Consider the following 12,820-nt stretch of genomic DNA (forward strand, 5'->3'; position numbering starts at 1 on the left):
TTTTCTTAACTTTTTGTGAGTCGTGTATACTGGAAAAAAAAACAGCTCTTCACAATACTGAAGGAACTGAAGAAAAACGATCAACTCAGACACAAATCTTTATTCAAAACAGAATAGCATAGGGTGATTGAAAGATCCTATTTTAAAATACTTTTTTTGTGTGTTTGTTCTTTCTAGGTCCCATGCCACATCTATTTTTTTTTTCTGTTTCGTAAATAATCTTTCATGTCCTTTCAAGATAATTTGGGTTGGAAATGCCCAGGATGCCCTTTTCCAAGCTATTATAGGTAGTCCAAAACACCTGGCAGATGAGACAATAAGAATAATATTAACAATGATATCAAGTAAGATATTACTATCACATTAATACAAAAACAAGTGATCTGCTGATGATACTTAAACATTAAAACAACAAAACAACTGGTCTTAACTATTCATGAATCATGAATTGAAATGAAATTAAAGTTGAACGATAAAAGGCAAAATCTTCATAACTCTTTGATTGTGCAAATGTATCTCAACTGTAGAAAACTAGATCGACAAGTCAGAAGCCAGCAAGTGTTGTCTTGTCTGTGTAGATGCTTAGTCATGCAGGTCTTGGCACTCCGCAAAGGTTGAATTGCAGCTTGATTTACCAAACAAGTCAACACTTGTATACAAGGGGTCTGTTTTCAGACATGTTTATGACAATATTCAGGTATTAATGCAGCAAATATCCCTGTCAAGAGCCACAAAGGATTGCCTGTAAGCGCACACAAACTCTCAACCAAGCCCACAAGTTCAACGATGAGGAAGCACGTTTGGTCTGATAAATCACAATGCTGCAATACGGAAACTGGTTCACTGCCACCATTTCAGATTTAAAAACAAACAAAAAAAAAACAGGAAACCTGATGAGCAAGCCAACAATGAAAATATGTTTGAAAATGTGGCACACTTCCTGTGCATGTAAAAACTTTGAAGCTTCCAAAATTGCTTGGCGGGGGAGTTGACAACTTTCCCATTTGCATTGGTTGAACCGTTTCAGGGTGGGTTAGGAATGTGTGTCCTGTCGGCGAAATGGGAACTTCTGAAAGACCTCGCTTCCAAGGTCTAGCAGCCCTGAGCTAAAACTCACAGAATGTCGCCAGGAATCCAAAGGAACCTGTGATGCTTGTGAACTGAATAAACACAGATTGTATACAAGATAGAGAGGGGGAAGGGTGAAACTCTTGCATTTAGGCTCCATTTGAAGAACCGGTCCAAGCGGTTTGTTGGGACACACCTGGAGGACTGCACCAGTTTACTCAACATCTTCCAACATGTTTCCACAAGCTCACCCCACACAAGAACGTCACAACATAACGTTGCCCTGGAGGATTAAGGAACTATAATAGCAGAATGGAGACAAGGCAGGGACCAGGGAAAGCGATAACCCGGAAAGTTCTCACGATTATCAGCACATTAGCGAAGCATTAACACGTTCATATCCACGTGTTAGTGAAGTGTGAGCACTTTTGTGATACAACCCTTTCTTTTACACTCAGCCTTTAACAAACTCCCCAGTGCAAATGAAAAGAACAATCAATCAACAGGCAGCACGGGCAGAGAATTCCTAAACTGGGTGGGCCCGCACGTCAGCGGGGTTGACTCAAACCACGGAGCACAAGGCTCCTCCTTTTTTCCCCCTCCTCACAGTACCAATCAACCCAAACTTAAAGGGTGTTGCTCCTGGCAACAAGATAAACAAAACAAAACAAAATGACACAACACGAGGAGAACCCCCCAATAATGTTTTTTTTTTTTTTTTTTTTTGAGAAAGAAAGCAGGACAGGGCTCAACAAGTGGAAAACAAGTATTTACTGGAATATATATACATCTTAACAGTGTAAAAACAAGCAACTTGGTGATAAATTACATACACAGTGTAAAACAATGTAAGCAAATGTGCATACACACACTCAAACATACGAACACATTATGGACAAAAGTATTGGGACATGACCACACAGAAAGTAAAAGCGGAAGGACAATATGACCGATTCCACTCTTTTGGGAATTCTTAGATACTGTAATAGTTACTCTTGGCTCAGTCTCTCTTGTAGTTCAACCCATAGGTATTTGATGGCGGTTAGCTCTAGGATTTGACTTAATAATTAATTTCAGTGATTGTTAGGAAATGATCAGTAGATGGTGTGGAACTGATTGTTGAACGATTACAGAAATCGGGGCAAAATGGAGTGCACTACTCGGCTGCAAACGCTATTTGATTTGGTCTCAGCGAGTTAAGAAAGTAAAGAAAGTCGATGATATTAGCGTTGGGAAGTTGAGTACGACAACGCTAGCGTGGAAACAGGAGTTCAGAACATTCAAAGATTTTCCATCCCATTAAAAAAGTAATCTGAAAAGACGTCTATTCATTTTGACTATCCAGTCATCCAACCATTTTCTACAGTGCTTTTCCGCATTAGTTTTGCGGGTGAGCTGGAGCCTCTCCCAGCTGACTTTGGGCAAGAGGCAGGGTACACCTTGGACTAATCTCCATAATTCGCCGATCCGATCAATGACGTCATTGATCAGCTCTGCAAAAGACATTTACTCCGCGTCGTCACGTGCACAGTATATTTGAATCCAAAAACTAGTTTATTTTTAGCCTTGTCGCGTGTCTTTTGACGTAGTACTGTAAATAACTGACGGCCAATGCAGTTGAAAAAAAAAACAAAAAAAAAACAATAGAAACATGTCAGCGGTGTGGGATTGACAACACGTCTGAGACGGACAACACGTAATGCCCGCTCAGACGAAAAGACAAATTTGCTCTTTCGCGATTGCACTGTCAGACTACTGCAACAAAATCTTGTATTCCGATACCACCGCATCCCGTTTTTTACGATCAGTGGGCTTTATCTTGTCAACTCAAATGCGCCAGGATAAACTCGTTACCGTGGTGACGACAACAAGAGTGGAGCGGGTTGACTTTGTATTGTGAGGACAAAATGGGGAAAAACGTGTGTTGGGGGTCACCGGTGCTCAGGACAGGAGAGGACGTTCGTTTAAGGACTGCTTGAGTTATGTTCATATACTTTGAATACGATACGGCTCACAAGCAAGCAATAAAATGTTATGTAGCCTAGCAAGCTAGCGGTAGCGCGAATGGTTGGATATAAACATGCCGCCGATCTGTCGTATCACGCTCTAAAGTTTCGGTGTGGGTGAAGTAATTTAATTACAGTAAGTTAGCAGCCATTATTTCTGTCATGTTGTAATGTCGGTTTGACCTGACTGATTAGAATGCACGATCTGACTAGCGCAGTGATTTCCAACCTTTATGGAGCCAAGGAACATATTTTACAATTGAAAAATGTCACAAAAAGTGGATTACATGAATTACTGTATTTACTTCCTGCCATCTAATAGAAGACCATTCATTTGTTCTGTCTGTCACTATGCCTCACTGGCATAAATAGAGGAACAAGGATACATTATTTATTGTACATATAATTTTTTCGCAATTAAGTGCACAAGTAAATGAACACGTCATTTAAATAGCACCGTCCTCCACCTTGTGATCAGATCGGTCATCGGTTATCGTTTTTTTAAACTCACCCCAAGAATCCTGATCGTGTAAAGCCTAGAAACAACCATTCACACCTTTGGAAAACGTCGAATCTTTAATTAGATCACATTCTTGTTTTGGGAATTTGGGAGGGAGCCAAAGTACCCGGAGGAAACCGATGCAAAAACAGAGAACACGCAAACGCCACAACTGAGATTCAAAACCCAAACCTCAGAACCCCTCGTCCACTGTGCTGGCCAGTAACCTGTGAATTCATTGTTAGTTTCCCCCATAGCTGATCAAGAAAATGTCGTCAAATGCCCATCCCAACTTCAGGGCTTTCAGGTTCTTCCTTGACTCTTCCAACTATATGATTTTCATTGGGTCTGACAAAGCACACAACGTATGAATTAATTTAGAAGAATTAAGATTCAGGGGGAGGTCAAAGGGTCTATCCCAATCTCTGATTTACTCGATTAGGAGTGTCCCAAAAATTTTGTCCGTGCAGTTTATATGAGAGTTGAAAAGACTCCGTACAATTTGAATGAAAACGTTTGGAGGTTTGGCGCCGGCCACAGAGGAAAATCTGACACAGAAACCACGTGGGTGTGTATGAGACCACAGGATTCAAAGCACAGACTGACTCATGTAATGGTCTCAACGCCCACGTCACACAAACTTGCTTTTTTTCACAAACTGCCACTGAAAACTCTCCAGTGACCATGTGCCATCGAGGCGCAAGAACCTCAAATTTCCAGACAGTAAGAAGTCATTGCAGATCATTTTTAAAAGACATTAGGATGCCTTGTCAAGTCTTTGCCTGAAAAACAAACAAACACAAAAAAAAAGAAGAAGCATTATTTCAAATTACGGCCACGCTGTACGCAGGGGCAGGGGTTTCCAGCGTATTCTTCTTGGACATCTTCAGCTTGTTTGACTCCATCAAGTTGCTGCCACCGGTGGTCACAATGTGGTGAGAGTGATGGACAGCGCCGAAGAACTCGCGGCAGCGTTTGCCGACCAGGTAAACGATCTCAAATACCGAGAGGAGGATGCAGGCCAGGCTGGTGACCACCATGAAGATGGTGAAGATTTTTTTCTCAGTGGGCCGGGAGATGAAGCAGTCCACCTGGTTGGGACACGGCTTCTGCGCGCACTTGATGAGCAAGGGGAAGTCGTAGCCCTCGTAGATGTGGTAAAGGAGGTAGACGAAGGTGGCGTCCACGCTGACCTTAAAGACCAGAGTCAGGACGTAGGTCCACCACAGGCCTCCGCGCTTCTTGCCCGTGTTCTGGTAGAGGCGGTGGCAGTTCTCGCCGTACTTGAGGCGGTTCTTGCGCTCGCGGTCCTCCCGGTAGGCCACGTGCATCACCACCAGGAACGAGGGGCATGTGACGAAGATGAGCTGCAGGGCCCACAGCCTCACGTGGGACACGGGGAAGAAGTAGTCGTAGCAGACGTTGTGGCAACCCGGCTGAGCCGTGTTGCATTTGAAATCCTTCTGCTCGTCGCCCCAAACCTTCTCGGCCGCCACCACGAACACCAGCACCCTGAAGACGAACACGATGGACAGCCACACTCGCCCGAAGGCGGTGGAGTACTTGTTCACCCCACTCAGGAGGCCCTGGAGGAAGCCCCAGTTCATGATGAAGAACTCGCTGTTGTTTCTTTCGTGCTGCCGGCGAAAGTGGCAAAGCTTAGGAAATGGAGTCAAAACAGTCTCAACATTTTTGCTGGGGCTCGGTCACGCAAATAATACATGCAAACTAAGCAACAGTAATTCATTATGTTAGTGTTATGGCAGTAAATTATATACCAGTACTTTTGTATGTTCGTGTCCCAAAGAGGTAACAGATTTGGAATTGGTGTCTTCAAGCTGAAAAAAAAAAAAAAATTGGGAGGCTGTGATCTCATGTAACAAATTCAAAGTTTTTCGGGGGGCAACTAAGCCATAAAACGGCCGAAAATAGCACTATTATATATATATATATATATAAATATATATATATATAAACGTTAGCTTCATCTCGAAACCCTCTCGTCCATTTCTATTACAAGTCAGTCAAGTTGCGTTCACGGGATCAAGAGTTAAGTCGTCGCCGTACGAGAAAGCAAGCCAAGACTTTGGCATATTTGCCGCTTCCGAACCTCAAGGAAGACGACAAAACAGAATCACCTTAATTGTGAGTATTTAGGATAATTTGAGTACTTACGGCGCAGCGCGGAGGAGCAGCACTCAGATGAAGCTCACCGACGGGGGAATCTGAGCGCAGTTGTCAACAGGACCGACGGGTGGGGGGTGGAGGGTGGAGGGTGGAGCTGTTCCTCTGCCATGTCTTGACGAAATGCGACCTGCCTGCCCAGGTGTGGCACAATCATTGCACCGCCGCTTGTTCACCGAAGCGGCCGCGTTTCTCTTTGTTTCCCTCGTCCCCCACCACGTCTGCTGCAGGGATTTTGAGGGGCGTTCCTCACAATATTGCTCAACATTTGTTGGGAAAAGACAAAAGAATGATCTTTTACTTTCACGCAAATGTAAAACTCCGCTATAGGCTAATTTAGGAAATAAGCCCCATCAACAAGTAAAAGCAATAATAATAATCATTTCATTTGAAAATTCATGCACTCCAATGCACAAATACATGTTATAGAGCACAATTGCAGTGTATTTGCTCACCCTTGTGGGGAAGTTGGTTAATTTCGGTTGTTGTTTTTAAGCCCTGGAACCATCATTATGTTGGTCCTTAATGAGATTTTGATTTAGAAGTCAAGAATAATGGTTTGTTCAGCCATTGTTCAAGTCACTGTAAGGTTTAGGTTATCCAATGCGTTCTGTGGCAAGTCCCTTGCCCATGTGTTGGCTTCACATAGGCTTCTTTAAAAAAATGCAGAACAACTGTGGAATGTACAGTGGAAATAGAAAGTCAACACACCCCTGTGCAAATGCCAGGTTTTTGTGATATAAAGACACCCTTAATTGACATAGAAACTTTCCAACCTTTATGTGACTGACTTGTACAACTCAAATGGAATATATATATATATTTTAAGGAGAGAGAAAAAAAAAAAAGTACAATAAGCTGATTGCATAAATATTCAATCAACTAATACCTTGGTCAAGACCTATGGCTTTTTTTTTTTTTTTTTTTTTTTTTACAGCACTTTAGACTTTTTGGGAGGGAGTCTATCAGGGCAGCAAATCTTGATGTGGCAATATTTGCCCACTCTGAAAAAAAAAAGGTGGCTCCAAATCTTTCAGACTGCAAGGGGCAAATCAAGTCGGCCTTAAGAGAGTTTTCTCTCTCTAAGATCTTTGTCTTGCCACCCGACCCCTAAGCCCGGACATATGAAGAAAATGGGATATTGTCGCATATAATAAACAGCCAGTACATGCCAGAAATTCCTGCAGCTCCTTCAATGTTGCTGTCAGCCTCTTGGGAGCCTCCCTGACCAGTTTTCTTATCTTTTTTTATCCATTTCAGAGGAACATCCAGTTCTTGGTAATATCATTGTGGTGCCATACTTTCCTCACTGACTTCAATGATATACAGAATTTAATGCCTTGGAAATTCTTTTGCATCGTTTGTACTCTGATGTTGTGTCAGCATCACTCACCATGGCTTGTACTGTAATATGTGACTACAAATATGTCAAGAAAAGCCTACTAGAACCGCATAATTTGATTTGGATTTAAATAGAGGAACTTGGCATGGTGGAAGGTGTGTACTGACTCCCATTTAACGTGTTGGAATACGATTGGTTAATACTGAACCACATCCCAAATTATAAGAGGGTGTGCACACTTGTGCAACCACATTATTTCAGTTCATTTTTACTCCCCCCCTCTATAAAATATTTTGTTTTACAGGTTAACAAGTCAGATTAATGGTGGAAATAGTTTGAAGTGTTTACCTTGCTCCTTTTTTCTTTTCTTTTTTTTTTACATCACAAAGCATGAAACAACGGTATGTGGACTTTTTTTTTTTTTACATCCACTGTACAAAGTAGTCTAATCATCATGGGTTGAAATACCATTACCATAGACTCCATGCAACACAGATGTAAACCAGCTCTCATAAAGTTGTCTTACAACTAAGAATTATTTCAGCGATTCACAGGAAATCTAAAATCCTCAAGCATTTTTCAATCCAGAAAATGTTGAGTTTGTAAAGATATGGGAAACATATTTCTTGAACAACCTAATATTTTTTTCTTTACTTTCTGCAAAGGAATAAGATATTGGATATATTTTCCTTTTTTTCATTTGGGACAATAAGTGCAATCCCAATTGATCTTAATGCATGGAAAGAAAGGCTATTATAAAGGATTTTGAGTTGTACTCACTTTTTTAAAACACACCGTTATTATTAGACACAACAATAACAAGTTATTACACAACTATGTCGCTAATCTAGTAGGTAACCTCTTGAAGCATTTAGTTGTCACGGATTATTTTCATCAAGGCGCACCACTGAGTACAACTGTTGCGGTTTCTTTATTTAAAAAAAAAAAAAAGTTTACTGAAATATTTACATGCCGAAAGATTTGGGCTCAACGTGTAAAGGATGGCACCATTCACAGACAAATTCAAACAGGCACACAAAGTTCTGTTTCATTTACACACATTCGCCACAGTCTGAGATGATGACTTTCTGCTTCGCCTTGCCATCTTTGGTCCCTTGGGCCTGCAAAATAAAATGAGAAAACCTGTCCTGTTCAGTTGCTTGGTCATGAATGGTGGAGCTGTATGCCTCTTTATGCCGAAGCAATTGTTCTGTGCAACAGGGGACTTTGATATACTTCCTCTGTGCTTATTCATATTGTGATGGATATTTCTTGGGAATACAGATGGACAGAACACGGTTTGAGAGAGGACAGACAGAGAGAAAAGAGAACAGAGCAAAACAAAAAACTTGCAACAAAGAACGAAAGCGCCACCCATGCCGAGGGACCCAGGGCTGTCCTGTCGGGTTAATTTCAGCGAGACAAGAAACGAGGTGTGAAAAGTGAAATTATAATTATCGTCCCAGGGATATTGTGATAAAAACATGTTACAAATATGTTATCGTAATAAGCAATATAATACAGAGACCTGGGACTGGACTTTTTTTTTTTTGCATGCATAACGTCCTTTAACAAATATATTAGAGCGCCCTTCCCTACTTTTCTCATTGACCATCCATCCTCACAAAGTTCTTTAATGTGAACTCTTTCCTTTTAGTGAGCTTTCTTCAATTAGCCCTCACCTCCATTGCACGAAGCACATCCATCCCCTCCACCAGCTCTCCGAACACCACATGTTTGCCATCCAGCCAGTCTGTTTTGTCAGTGGCGATGAAGAATTGAGAGCCGTTAGTGTTGGTTCCAGAGTTGGCCATGGAGAGCTGCCCTGTGATCACCAGAGACAAAGTTAAACCACTTGACCAGTGAACACAAACCATGAAGTTTATTAATAACGAGACGGGACATTCTTCACCTGGAGCAGTGTGTTTGAGGACAAAGTTTTCATCATCGAATTTACGGCCATATATGGACTTGCCACCAGTGCCGTTGTGGTTGGTGAAGTCACCTCCTTGGCACATGAACTGGGGAATGATGCGATGAAAGCTGCTCCCTTTGTAGCCAAATCCTTTTTCGTGTGTGCATAAACAGCGGAAATTTTCTGTAAAATAAATCAATCACTTCCACGTCAGTTTGCATTCATGACACCCAGTTGCAATTCTCCAATCTGCTTACAGAATGTATATCGCAAGTGTATATTCACAAATGGAGTCTCTAAAGTACTGCGCCTAGGGTTGTACAGTTTTAAATTTGAGCAACGTTTTCAGGAAAAATAAATCTCTTAAGTCAGACAAAACCTAGTTGAAACGCCGTCATGCATGATGTCACAATTCTTCAGTGTAAATTAAAGGAATTCTGCTCAGTATGCATCTAAAGCAGCGGTCCCCAACCTTTTTTTTCTTCACCACAGACCGGTTTCACATAAAGCAATATTTTGATGGATAGAAACAAAAAGCAAATAATTCAGCAAGTATTTAGTGGGAGCTAGGCACTTATTTCTCTTCACCGATCTGGTCTGAGGGTAATGGGAGCCAATGACAAGCAAAGTGTGTCATTTATGACCAACTTTCCGCCGTATTTGTGTTTCGGTCACAAAATTCTGCTTCACAAAGATTGTATGTTGGCAAGGGAACCAAGTTATTGAGTGATTTTTGGGCAGTCTTGAAGCCTTAATTGCCTCATTTGTGAGCTTAGCTGTCACCACATTTTATGAAGCGGGGGCTTGAAAATCACTGGTAGTAATAAACCCGTATTTTAAGTAGGACTGCTGATATCGTCTTTTAAATGCGGCTTTCTTTGTCTTAGAAGTTGTAAACTTTTTCTCCAAAGGAGTATATTTTTTGTAGTCATTTTTGCTCGCTTTCGGGGCTTTCTTTTTTACCACCATATCGCGTGACCAAGATGAACGGTTTGACGTGTACGGAGAGGTAGATGCAACTGACTTTCAAAATAAAACTACCTTCAGACACTGATGATGAGTATTATTTATTCAGTCTTTCTGTGCAGCCCGGTACCAAATGTCACATGGACATCTGCCGGCTCGTGTGATGAGAGCCCTGATATATAGGATCCATTGCCTGTAGAGTACATACCAGTTTTATGATGGCATCAGTTACTCCCTGGAACGGATTAGTTAATTTTCCAGTATTCCTCTTGGGAGAAGTTTTCTTGAAGAAGGAACAATTTGTCTCCCTACCCAGAATGAATTGCATTTGACCTAAGATGTCTCATTGAAAGCCCTGTGCAGAGCAATGTACAGACCTGCTGTCATGGGAACAATGTCGGCCCGAAGGAGGAAGCGAAGTCTCCCTGCAGGTTTGTTGCCGATCTTGATGTCCATGTAAACCTGCGGATTAATTCTGCCCTTTTTAGCAGGGGGCTCAGCCTGCAGAAGCAAATAATACCCATCACAACAGGCTTGCAATCGTATGCTGCACACAGTCAAAGGGAAGTTAACCAACCTCTTGTGCAGCAGTGGTGCCTGTTTCTCCCGCCGCGTCCACCTCAGCTTCTTCTAAAGTCTTCCCCGAGAACTTCTTCAGCCAGTCATCATCCGACCACACTAAACGAAGAGAGGAAAGATCAGATCCAACTCGGGACCTGTATCAACAAAGCAACCAGTCTGTTATCATGTACCCACCTGGTCGAGAGGATCCTTCTTTGATTCTCATCGGCTTGGCGATGTTGACGCGTACTGTCCGACCGAAAAGCTCAGATTCATTCTAAAACAAGTATGAAAGTACAACAGAACATCATAACATGGTGACCTATTCACAGTACATTGCTGTACATGTCTGCAACACCAGAAAACACCCACCATGTTATCAATAGCAGCTGCAGCATCCTGCGAAACACGAAAAAGTGGCACACACAAAACACATGTTTATTGTGACTGTAACTGCAACCATTGAAATAAATAGTGAAATAAATAAGTTATCATTTTTTTGTCAATAGCAACACATTTCACGTCCCAAATCAAACTGTTTCCAGAAAAAAGCAGTTCACAAACAAGTGTAAACTTAGACATACCTCTGCCAGCTCAAACTCAACAAATGCAAATCCTCTGTGTTTTTCTGAAAATAGAGGATAGGATTCACTAACACACTGCAGTTTATCAACAACTATTAATCGTAACCAGATTAATGTACAGAAAATGGTGGAGGAATTATTATTGGCCGAACCTGTCTCATAGTCTAATGGTATTTGGATATCTGTGATGTCTCCGAAGGGGATAAAAGCAGCATGCAACACTTTCTCGTCCACTTCCTCTGCCAGCCCACCTAAAACAAAGACGCAGCAAAATGTCGGATCAATAAACAAATTCATCCCGTTGTTATTTCGATTTCCCTTAAAATTTGTCACAAAACTAAGTAATGTGCATTTCAAACTGCGACGCTCAGAACACTTTCTACGTGTTTCGCCGGGTCATTCAAAACGGCTTGTTTTTACACGCACAATAAACGCTTATTTATTCGTACACATATTGTATAGCATTTATGTCGTCAAAAATACGCTTGATTATTAAACTACATTGTGGACATGTAACAAAAACCCACCAACATACAAGACTCGTTTGCTTGCCGCCATATTACAATGTACCTTTCAACTTTGATCCGTGCCCTGATTGGTGGAATGAAAGCAAAACTCACAGATATAAATAGAAATAGAACAGAACACTAGGTACGCTAGCGCACCGTACCAGCCGGGCTAAGCGATGTCCCTTCCTGGCGGCCATATTGGGAAGGTCGACGCTCTCATGAAAGGCGACACTGAAATTAAGTCGTAACTTGCTAAATTCTCAGCCGATTTTCACGAATTTTACTTTTTTTGTCAGTGCAAAAGCGTCTGCTATCAACAAAACAAAAATCAAAAACATATTTTTACCCGTGAAACGTTATTCCCAGTTCTCTTGATGTGATTGTGCAGCACTGTGTGCAATTACATGGGAACAAAGGGAAACCTTTCACAGGTAAAAATATTTTTGGGGCTGTTTATAAAAAATATTCTTATTATATACATTAGTGATAGTACCGACTAGTTAGCACATCTACATCACAGTTCTGAGGGCTGGGGTTCAAATCGCGGCCCCGCCTGTGTGGAGTTTGCATGTTCTCCCCGTGCCTGCGTGGGTTTTCTCTGGGTACTCCGGTTTCCTCTCACATCGCAAAAGAAACATGCATGGTAGGTTGATTGAAGTTTTTTAAATTGCCCTTAGTTGGGAATGTGAATGGTTGTTTGTTTATATGTGCCCTGCGATTGGCTGGCGACCAGTTCAGGGTGTACCCAGCCTCTTGCTCAAAGATAGCTGGGATAGGCCCCAGCACGCCCGCGACCCGTAGTGAGGATAAGCGGTACAGAAAATGGATGGATGGATTAGTGATAGACTACGGCCAACTTGTTACACATTCGGTTTATGTACCGTATCTGAATAATATACTATAGCCCGTGTGTGGTCCCACATAAAGCCTTCTAATATCATAATATAATACGTTTGTTAAATGTCCCATAATACAAGTGTATTTCTAAATGTTGTGATTAACATACAAATGTGCTTTACTTACAGGGTTGTTCATTTTTAACCAGACCGATCTCTTCTATTCTCCTCCACTGTTCCAACATGTAGCTCCACACATTTGTTCATTAAGTAGAGTATTTATGGAGTCTTTCACTGCATAACCAAGTGTAGTGCAATGACTACAGTATTTTATTTTAATTCTATTCCAA

At 41.6% G+C, this 12,820-nt stretch overlaps 2 protein-coding genes across 5 annotated transcripts; both read right to left on the reverse strand.

Annotated features, from left to right (window-relative positions):
- Positions 1–1,824: 1,824 nt before the first annotated feature.
- On the reverse strand, positions 1,825–6,557 carry gjb10 (gap junction protein beta 10). 4 transcript variants are annotated; one of them, XM_061696657.1, is made up of 3 exons: positions 5,749–6,557; positions 5,358–5,411; positions 1,825–5,210 (listed from the first exon to the last, which is right to left on the reverse strand). In XM_061696657.1, exon 3 carries the CDS (start codon positions 5,178–5,180, stop codon positions 4,398–4,400), a length of 783 nt encoding a protein of 260 aa, XP_061552641.1. In that variant the 5' UTR covers positions 5,181–5,210; positions 5,358–5,411; positions 5,749–6,557; the 3' UTR covers positions 1,825–4,397. The 4 variants fall into 4 exon arrangements, with proteins under 4 accessions (XP_061552641.1, XP_061552643.1, XP_061552642.1 ...); XM_061696659.1 differs by having other exon boundaries at positions 1,825–5,231; XM_061696658.1 differs by lacking the exon at positions 5,358–5,411.
- Positions 6,558–8,033: 1,476 nt separating this feature from the next.
- On the reverse strand, positions 8,034–11,690 carry ppie (peptidylprolyl isomerase E (cyclophilin E)). Its single transcript, XM_061696655.1, has 10 exons — positions 11,653–11,690; positions 11,278–11,376; positions 11,126–11,169; positions 10,914–10,940; positions 10,737–10,818; positions 10,558–10,658; positions 10,358–10,481; positions 9,012–9,197; positions 8,782–8,924; positions 8,034–8,220 (listed from the first exon to the last, which is right to left on the reverse strand). Exons 1-10 carry the CDS (start codon positions 11,681–11,683, stop codon positions 8,152–8,154), a joined length of 906 nt encoding a protein of 301 aa, XP_061552639.1. The 5' UTR covers positions 11,684–11,690; the 3' UTR covers positions 8,034–8,151.
- Positions 11,691–12,820: the final 1,130 nt, after the last annotated feature.

This window comes from Phycodurus eques, chromosome 14, assembly GCF_024500275.1.
Source record: "Phycodurus eques isolate BA_2022a chromosome 14, UOR_Pequ_1.1, whole genome shotgun sequence".
Lineage (NCBI taxonomy): Eukaryota > Metazoa > Chordata > Actinopteri > Syngnathiformes > Syngnathidae > Phycodurus > Phycodurus eques.

What these genes read in the sequence shown, in the direction of transcription:
- gjb10 (XM_061696658.1), bottom strand. Translation starts at nt 5,180, where the DNA reads ATGAACTGGGGCTTCCTCCAGGGCCTCCTGAGTGGGGTGAACAAGTAC.
- ppie (XM_061696655.1), bottom strand. Translation starts at nt 11,683, where the DNA reads ATGGCGGCAAGCAAACGAGTCTTGTATGTTG. An exon ending in GCACCACTGCTGCACAAGAG is followed by an intron (nt 10,482 to 10,557) that starts GTTGGTTAACTT and finishes TTGCTTCTGCAG; the next exon opens with GCTGAGCCCCCTGCTAAAAA. An exon ending in ATGTGCTTCGTGCAATGGAG is followed by an intron (nt 8,221 to 8,781) that starts GTGAGGGCTAAT and finishes TTTATTTTGCAG; the next exon opens with GCCCAAGGGACCAAAGATGG.